Source organism: Peromyscus californicus, unplaced genomic scaffold, assembly GCF_007827085.1.
Source record: "Peromyscus californicus insignis strain IS unplaced genomic scaffold, ASM782708v3 Scaffold_3__1_contigs__length_106647218, whole genome shotgun sequence".
NCBI classification, from domain to species: domain Eukaryota; kingdom Metazoa; phylum Chordata; class Mammalia; order Rodentia; family Cricetidae; genus Peromyscus; species Peromyscus californicus.
The window spans coordinates 3,259,739-3,268,978 of NW_026294551.1; the positions used below are offsets into that span (position 1 = coordinate 3,259,739).

At 56.9% G+C, this 9,240-nt stretch overlaps 1 protein-coding gene across 1 annotated transcript; it reads right to left on the bottom strand.

Moving 5' to 3' along the window:
* Window positions 1–3,581: 3,581 nt before the first annotated feature.
* Enpp7 (ectonucleotide pyrophosphatase/phosphodiesterase 7) lies at window positions 3,582–7,132 on the bottom strand. Its single transcript, XM_052756168.1, has 5 exons — window positions 6,889–7,132; window positions 6,446–6,591; window positions 4,604–5,230; window positions 3,882–4,101; window positions 3,582–3,661 (listed from the first exon to the last, which is right to left on the bottom strand). Exons 1-5 carry the CDS (start codon window positions 7,130–7,132, stop codon window positions 3,582–3,584), a joined length of 1,317 nt encoding a protein of 438 aa, XP_052612128.1.
* Between the last annotated feature and the right edge of the window lie 2,108 nt (window positions 7,133–9,240).

Consider the following 9,240-nt stretch of genomic DNA (forward strand, 5'->3'; position numbering starts at 1 on the left):
ACCCGGAGCCAGTCACCCTGGCTGTGTTTGCGCTTCCCACCTTGTATGTTTTTGCTGAGCGCTGTGGCCCACGGACAACACTAGCTCCCTGTCAGCTCACAAAGGGCCTCCTCATTCCTTTTCCTCTTTTAGTGCGAAGATCACCCTTGTGCCAGGATCGGCCTGGCCAGCCAGAGGGGCCTACCTTGCAGCAAGAATGAACCGCTTCTGCTGTGTTTGGCCACTGTCTTAAGGACTTAGCTATTTATGACACACCCTTATGGGTTCCTCTCCCCACATTGGCTCCTGCAACTGTTGCAATGTCTGGGTGTCAGTAATGGGACTTGCGCCCTATTCCCAGGGTGCTTTGCTGGACAGTGCCCTCTTGTGGCAGATGTCAGAAGCCCAAAGTTGCAGATGCTCTGGAGAGACAGAAGACCAGAGCACCAGGGACCAGAGTGCCCTCCACTGTCCAGTACCCTGCCCTGCCCAGGCTCAGCCCTACAGGGCTTCGGCATGCCCCCATGTGGCCCCAGGGGCAGTGCTGTTTCCAGGGGAGGGCTTTGTGGAAGGGAGGGGGTTAAGGTGCTGGTAGTTGGTTTAGAGTGGTAAACCTGGGTAGGTGGTCTTATTTCCAGTCAATAATGGGTACTTGGTAATCTGGGGAGGCTGGGTCCATGCCTGTCTAGTGAAGAGTTTGACAGCCTGCTTGCAGCCAAAGGACAGCTTCGAGAAGCCTCTTGGAAAAACAGGTATCATGTTTTGGCACAGGAGATACAAGTCTGGGGAGGAGATGATGCAGAGATGAGGTCGGAGGGGAGCCAACTGGGAAAGTTCCTGGCTCTCGTGACTCCCAGGTGGATCCTGGAGGATCCAGGCAAATACATGCAGGTTGTTTGGGGGGGGGGTGGTGGTTATGGAGACTCTAGACTAGGTGTCCAATCTGTGACCCCATGAGCTGCATGCACCCAGGACAGTGATGACTGCTGCTCAACCCAGAATCATAAACATACTTAAAACATGAGGTTTGTTTGTGATTATTTTTGGTAACTTAATTACCCGTGAACCTGTTGTATTGTGATATTAAAAGGTTGGTCTAGACCCCGCTTCTGCTGGAGGGTGAGTGTGAAGGGGATGCTTCTCCAGGCCTGGCTCTGGAGTGCACAGACCTCAGGATGGAGAGGAGATGCAGCCTGCTATTCTGTCAGACACTATCCAGAGGCAGAGGAGGGCTGCCATATTTGGGGTGACACCCCTTTCCCAGTGACAAGTGTGTGGGTGGAACCTTTGGAGAAGAAACTGGCGGAAAGACACTGTGTTTAGCTCTGCGCTGAGTCTGTACTCCGATGCCAGCACCTCCCTGAAGTGACCTCGTGTTGGCAGCCTCCGGCCATGTGGGAGAATTCACACCTCAAGAGTGGGCAGGCGCTACATGTCTGCACCTGGGCTTCTTTCTTTTTATCTAGGGAGTGGTTTCTCAGACGCACTGCATGACCATCTCCTAAGGGGAAAAGTCCTCTGTGGACGCAATTGCCTAATCTGTTTTGCTTTAGTCTCCTTGACTGAGAGTTTGGTGTCTGTGGTGCCCACTCCTTGGCATGCAGAAGAACAGGGCCATGAGTATGTTCTGCAGACTCTGGCACGGTGGGGTGTCATCACCTCCCTGCCTGTGTGGGGACCAGAACTTCTGGAAGCAGGTTCGGAAGTGACAGCATGTAGACTTAGCTCTGTCACTGGTGAGCTGGGACTAGTCAGCTGAGGGCTGTCTTCAGCATCCTTACCTCTAAGAGGGAGTCGAGTGAAAAGATCTTGGGGGTCCCTTCTAGATCCAGCATTCTTCACCTCCCTCCCACCTACATGCTGGTCGTGTCTTCTCCGTGAGAGACTGGTCCCCTGTCTCCTCGTCTTTGCCCTCTGGCAAGGGACTCTAATCTGGTCCCATGGCCTGACAAGTCATCACTCTCCTGAGGAGTCTTATGTGTGAACTGCCAGCCCAAGTCACAGTGGGCATCAGGCTCCTGGGCACACAGTGCTGTTCTGCTATGGCTTCAAGCGATGCCTCACAGGCATGGAAGACGGATCTGGATCAAAACAACCTGGGGCCTCCGCCCTTCCCGGCATCTTTGCCCACTCTGGGGCCCAAACCTCAGGCCGCCCTTCATCTGTCTTCTCTTATCCCCTGCACCCAGGATCTGTCTCCATTCTGAATGCTCAGCCTCCTGAAGGAGTCCTCAGCTTGTCATCCTTAGAGCACCTCTATCTACCCTTGCCTGCTCGAGTGTCTTCCCTGGCCCTGGGTTGAGTGTCTTCCCTTGCCTGCTTGAGAGTCTTGTCTGGCCCTGGGTTTGTTGTCTTGCCTGGCCCTGGGTTGAGTGTCTTCCCTGGCCCTGGATTGGTGTCTTGCCTGGCCCTGGGTTGAGTGTCTTCCCTGGCCCTGGATTGGTGTCTTGCTTGGGCTCTGGATTGACCTAACCTCCTCACTGGTTTTGTGCTTTACCCTGGGTCAGAGTCCCACTCCACCCACCGAAGTCTCCCTTGGGTGCTCAACCCTTCACACACCCTCCCTTGCACACAGGAATCTTGCACACACCCTCCCTTGCACACAAGCATCTTGCACACAGGCATCTTGCACATAGCTTTCCAACTCACTGGCTTCTTTCACTTTCAGAATCTTGCCAAACCCTGTGTGCCTGGGATTCCCTCTTTCACCTTGTGCTGGGCACAGCTATCTCTTAGCCTCTCACCCCAAGTACACCCCCACCCCACAGAGGCCTCTTTCAGGTTTAGGGACCCTAAATGCAGCCCTCACCTGCCTCTGCCCGAGGGCATTCCCTTTCTGCCATCATCTCCATGGGCACTGGCGTGGGCTGGTGACCACTCTCCCTTCTTGTGCCCCCAAGTTACAAACAGGACCACTTTTCCTTTTCTTTCTTTTTTTCTTATGGTTCTGAGGATGAGCCCAGGACCTGTGCATGTGGCCAGGGGCTCTACCCCAGAGCCACAGCCCAGCCTGGACTGTCACGTTCGCTGTGTGTCCCTGAGCCCCAGCCCCACCAGCCTGGCGTTGAGTAGGCTCCTGTTTTGTGTATCTAGAAGAACTGAATGACTTTCTTATGCTCTGGCCCATGGTTGTGACTGCACAGGACAGAGAAACAGGGTGGTCTTGTCACTTGTCATGCTGAGATGTCCTCAGAGTGAGGGTGGCTCCTGGGGCATTCTGGAACCAACTAGCCTCGTGGTTCTCCTCAAACCAGCTCAGTGTGAGGCTTGAGGTCCCCTCCACAGGAACTCGGGATGGTGGCAGGAAGGAGTGGTGACTCTAGATGGAGGCATCTAGAAGGCAGTAGGGTTGTGGCAGGATCCTCTAAGCCTGTGCTGGAAGGGACCTCAAGAGTAGTTCTCTGACTGCCAGGCATCACTAGTTTGGTGGAGTCCAGAAGCTGTATTCTGGCTGCTGGGCTGGAGGTAGGAGTGGGTGAAGTGGGGGAGGGGGAGGGCAGGGAGCTGGGAGGGGGGAGGTGGCCTGCGGGGGAGGGGGCTTCAGGCTGAGAAGCAGGAACCACCTCTGCCTTCTGGGCCTCTGAACTTGACTGAGTGGAGCATTATGTATTGGCCAGAACCATTAGGATCCCCATCAACACCATCATCAAGTGGAGCTGACCGCTGAGTGGGAGAGCAGACCCTAGGAAAGACAGAGGCCCAGTGAGAGAAGGAGAGGGAGGATTGTATCTCAAATCCACAGGCTTATGGGGGGCCAAGGGCCCCAGTTGTCCCCATGAGCCCACAGGCTTCTCTCTCCACAACCCCACTGGGGAGTGTGCAGTGGCCTGGTTGCAGGCTTGCAAGCTCCCAGGTGTGTACATGCCAGCATGGACCCCAGAGGAGGGGTGTCCCCACCTCACCTGATTGGAGCATGGGTTGCAGGGTGCCAGGATGACCATCGTTGGGCTCTGGCACAATGCCCAGCAGCTGGCACATGAGCTCATACACGTGGACACTCTCAAAGGGCTCCACCTCCAGGCCTGACTTGAAGCTGGGACCCACAGCACGGAAGATGGTCTTCATATCCATGTCTTGGTTGTCGAAACCATGCTCACCCTTGTTGAACTGGACATTTATTCTCTGCAGGGAGGGGCAAGGGTTCCGGGTCGTTAGTGAGGGCCACACTGTCCCCACCACCTCCTTCTCAGTCTTTCCCCGCTCCCCAGTGGGTTGGCACCTGTGTGGGTGGATGACTTTAGGAAAAATTTACATTGTTTGGTTAGACAGCTTCTAGACTCCTCTGAATTCTGAGACCCCAGAGATGGAGCCTCAGTGAATAACTGGACCACATGGAGGCCCTACCAACACTGAGTGGGATAGAGAGGTCAGCCTGAGTTCACGGTTCAGGGTGCATGCTCAAATGTGCTGCTTATGGGATTCCCTCTCTGGTGTGGGCTCTATTTCCTGTCTCCCCTCCCCGACCCGTGAGCCTGGGATCCCCACACTTTACCCTAAGCGCACACACATGTACGACACACACTCTTGTTGCACAGTGCTGAGTGTGTCCCTTGGGTGACTGACAGCCACTAGGGGGTAGATAGAATCAGGGTGCCACCCACAAGCCGTGCAGCGGTCCACTGACCCCGTGGATGACGTAGCCGAGGTCACTGTACATGAGCAGGGAGGTGATCCTGGAGTTGTTGGCGTAGTGGAAGCTCTTGGGGAAGTCTTCCTTCTTGTATACATGCAGCCTGGGGTGGGCATCCTTGAGGACACTGTATACCTTCTCCAGCATCCCTTCCTTGGGGATCAGCATCCCGTTGGGCCCGTAGTCTAACAGCTCGAACTCGATGTCCTGGAAGGTGAAGTTGGGGAATTTGTGGAACTCGACTAGGTCGCTGGCTTTCTGGTGGACTGTTGTCATGCCGTGGTCCGATGTGATGATCAGGTCAAGGCTGTCCGTGAGGCGGTGGCGCGTGATGCTGTCCCGGAGATAGCCCACAGTCCTGTCCACCTGTTTGACCATATCCTTTCTCTCCTGGGACTCAGGGCCGTATTTGTGGCCGGTGGAGTCTGGCTCCCCGAAGTAGAGAGTAACCAGAGCCGCATCCTCCTCCGTGAACCACTTCATCACAGTGTCCACATTTTCCCTCCACTCCGTCTCATTTTTGTAATTGTGGAAGACGCCTTCCTTTCGGCTCATTGTCACGGCCTCTCCTTGGTAGGTGACGTTCCCGCCAGGGTAGAAGAAGGAGCCAGTTTTTAAGCCCTGCAGGATAAGGTAACATAAGCTCCACGAGCTGCTGGCTTCTCTCTGGGCCCCTCATCCACTTTGCCCACTGCCTGGAGGCCTTTTGTTTTCTAAGTCGATCTTATTTCACAGATCAGGGAAAGGGACAATTCGTCCAGGGGACAAGCACCCAGTGTCCTCGAGCACGAACTGAGACTGTGGATGGGAAATGTCCCCACGTGCCATGTCCTTCAGCATCCTTCCTCGAGGCTCAGCTGTTTCCTGGCCTCCTTCAATGTCTTCTCCTCTGTCCACCCCATCCCATCCACTTGCTCATCCACCATCCCATAAATCCTTGCTGCCCATTCTGTCTGTCTCCAAGCCCCTGTTTTCACAAGCCTGTGGTTCCTGTCAGTTGCTCCTGCCGGGTTCCCTCATTCTCGCCTCTGGATGGAGCATCAGGGCAGGCTGAGTTCTCACTTGGTTTTTTGGTTCTGGAGCTGGAGCTCCAAGTGCCACATGACTGGAGTCTCTCACTCAGGTGGAAGTGGAAACATGGGCCGTGGGCTGAGTGTTGTTCCTGCCCTCCAGGAAATCCTCCCTTTGACCTGACTGACTAGAAGCCTCACTTGAAAAATCCCCTGGGGCGTTGCAAATTGGGGTGATTCCTGGTCTCACACTGCACCCACCTGTTCAATCTTTAGCGTCCAAATGCCCAGTGTTGGACTCAGAACCAGATAAAGGCTCTTTGCTCAGCACTTCCTTATTGAGTTAGCTACCCAGTGTGAAGGTGATCCTCCTCTTCAGAGCCAAAGGGCCCAAGGGTGTGGCCTGCCTCCCTCCCCAGCCTTTCTCTCCCTCTTCCCTCCCCTCCTCCCTCTCTCCCCCTCCCTTTCTCCCTCCTCCTTCTCTCCTTCCTTCATCGATAGGGTCTTGCATATCCCAGATTGGCCTCAGACTCATTATGTAGCCAAGGATGACCTTGAACTCCTGATCCTCCTGCAGGTGTGCCCCACCACACCTGGCTTTCTGCAGGGCTGAGGCTAGAACCCAGAGCTTCATGCATGCCGGGCAAGCCCTCTGCCAACCCTGCTACACCCTCAGTCCTGGTCTCCCTTGAGACCATAGCTGAGCCTGCATGGTCGTCAGGAGCTCACTGAGCAACCTTCTATGCCAGGAGGCAGGGATGTGTGAGTCTGCTGTGGCTCCCCCTTGGTCATGGCCCCAGTTTCCCCATGGGCAGGGCCATCTTACCTGCCTCTGGGCTGTGATCCAGATGGGTATGCTGCCGTTGTCCCACCACCTCTGGATTCCGAGCGTGGTGTGGTAAGGCCACCTCACCTTGGTGGTGGTGTTGTAGAACATGTTATGGACAACCCCATGGTTCTCAATGTATCTGCCTGAGAGGGGAGCAGAGGGGCAGGGCATGTGTGGAGCAAGCCCAGGGAAGAGACTTTGGGAGCCCACAGTCACCTGAAGGTCCTACAACACACCCCCATGGGACAGCTGTGGAACAAGCCCTTGACCAGGTGCCACCAAAGAAGACTCCTAAAGGGCCCTTGTCTGGGCTCTGGATCCCACTGGAGGCCGCTCCTCAAAGCAGTGACCTCTCACTTTTGACCAGGGTGCCTCCCACTTGCCACCCGACGTCTCAGGCTCCTTCCATTCCCAAGCCCCGTCCTGAGGCTGACACTCACCAGTGACGATTGTAAAGTGGCAAGGGCTGGTCATGGTCACAAAGGCAGGAGTCATGTATCGAGCTTTAACCCCTTCTTGAGCCATGGCGTCCAGGTTAGGGGTGTCCACGTCTTGGTCATAGTTCCAGCGGAAGCCATCAAAGGATACGAGGAGTAACTTGCGCTGCCTTTGGACCGGAGCCCCAGTCCCACAGGCCAGGAGGATGGCCAGAGCCACGGCGAGGAGCACAGCTGAGTGTCCCATGATGGGCACTTGGATGAACAGGTGCACAGACAGCTCAGGCCAGGAGTGGAGCAAAGTCCCAGGGTCAGCCAGACCTCTTATCCCATGTATCTCCAGAGACAGGCTGTCACCAGCCTAGACTTTGCACGTGAGGGGTGTGTGAGCCTGGGATGGCTTCTATCTCTAATGGAGTCCCCTGCTTCCTCCCTCTCTCTCCCTTCATCCTCCAGTATCCTTCTGATGGAGGAGGGGGTCCTGTGTCTCAGAGCCTGGAAGGTTGACTGTCACCGGAAACTGCCCCCTACTCAGTCTTCACAGAAACTCCCAGCTCCTCTGATCTCAGAGGAGAACCCAGCTGGAGGCAGGGTGGGTGGGCCTCTGTCCTAGGGTTTTATTTCTGTGAAGAGATGCCATGACCATGGCAACTCTTTAAAGGAAAGCATTCAGAGGTTTAGTCCATTATCATCATGGCGGGAAGCATGGCGGCACACAGGCAGACACTGGTGCTGGAGAGGGACTGAGAGTTTTATATCTGGATTATCAGGCACCAGGAAGAGAGGGTGAGCCATTGAGCCCGGCTTGAGCTTCTGAAATCTCAAAGCCCAACCCCAGAGACACACTTCCTCCAAGAAGGCCACACCTCCAATAGTGTCAATCCCTATGAGCCTATGGGGCCATTTTCATTCAGACCACCACAGCCTCCTCTCCAACCACTGATGCTAGAAGGCCTGAGGGGTCCTCAGCATAGCTGGGTGAAGACCTGTGGGACCAGCTTCTCAGGCCCAGGTCTGCACTGACCCTAAGGTTAGCCTTGCCCACAGGACATCCCAGCCTGGGCCCCTCTCCCCTCCTTGGTCTTGTAAGGAGCTCTGGGGTGTGGTGAGTCAGACATAGTGGGGGTGATGGGAGTGAGGGGTGGTGGGAGTGAGGGGAGGGTGGGGGTGAGGGGTGGTGGGGGTGAGGGGTGGTGGGAGTGAGGGGTGGTGGGAGTGAGGGGAGGGTGGGGGTGAGGGGCGGTGGGGGTGAGGGTTGGTGGGGGTGTGGGGTGGTGGGGGTGAGGGGCGGTGGGGGTGAGGGTTGGTGGGGGTGAGGGGAGGGTGGGAGTGAGGGGTGGTGGGAGTGTGGGGAGGGTGGGGGTGAGGGGTGGTGGGGGTGAGGGGAGGGTGGGGGTGAGGGGAGGGTGGGAGTGTGGGGAGGGTGGGGGTGAGGGGAGGGTGGGGGTGAGGGGAGGGTGGGGGTGAGGGGAGGGTGGGGGTGTGGGGCGGTGGGGGTGAGGGGCGGTGGGGGTGTGGGGTGGTGGGGGTGAGGGGCGGTGGGGGTGAGGGGAGGTTGGGGGTGTGGGGTGGTGGGGGTGAGGGGCGGTGGGGGTGAGGGGCGGTGGGGGGTGAGGGGAGGTTGGGGGTGTGGGGCGGTGGGGGTGAGGGGCGGTGGGGGTGTGGGGCGGTGGGGGTGAGGGGCGGTGGGGGTGAGGGGCGGTGGGGGTGAGGGGCGGTGGGGGTGAGGGGTGGATGAGCAAGATGTGCAGGTTTGGCAGAAAGAAGAAAAGGGAACATGGGGTGAGTCAGGAGGTGAAACTCTGTGAGCTGCAGCCTTCCTCAGGACTCCTGCTCCCTGTGGACACAGCCAGCCGGGGTTAACCCTGCACGTTGTGACACAGAAGCCATCAGAAGCCTCTGCTGAGGTGCAGCCAGCACCCACAGCACACAGGTTCCCTCTTCTGGGACCCACAGAGACACACTTTTGATTCCTTCTGGAGGCTGAGGATCTCGGCGAACAAGACACTAAGGAATCCGAACTGCTGTTCAGAACTGTGGGCCTTCCCTGGTGGGGAGGCATCTGTGCAGGGCAGACACACACGAGTGCTGGCCGAGGAGGAACTGTGGGCTGCTCAGGAGGGCACTCGAGGGTTTCAGGTCCACCAGCGTGGGGCACAGCCCTGAAGGCTCCTCTGAGGACACTGCCATTTGCTGGGACCTAAAGGATGCAGTAGGTAGACAGGAAGGCTTCCTGGCAGGGGATGGATGTGAAGGTGAGGGAGTTTCCTGCGCTAGGAGGTGGGATGGGGTGGCTCTCCAAGGGATTGAGGGCTGTGGAGGGGTCAGGGCCTTATAGTGGGCAGGACGTTCAGG

Coding starts and splice junctions, on each gene's coding strand:
- Enpp7 (XM_052756168.1), bottom strand. CDS start 7,132: ATGGGACACTCAGCTGTGCTCCTCGCCGTGGCTCTGGCCATCCTCCTG. Junction 6,592..6,888: donor CCACTTTACAATCGTCACTG/GTGAGTGTCAGC, acceptor CTCCCCTCTCAG/GCAGATACATTGAGAACCAT. Junction 4,102..4,603: donor TCGGCTACGTCATCCACGGG/GTCAGTGGACCG, acceptor CCCTCCCTGCAG/AGAATAAATGTCCAGTTCAA.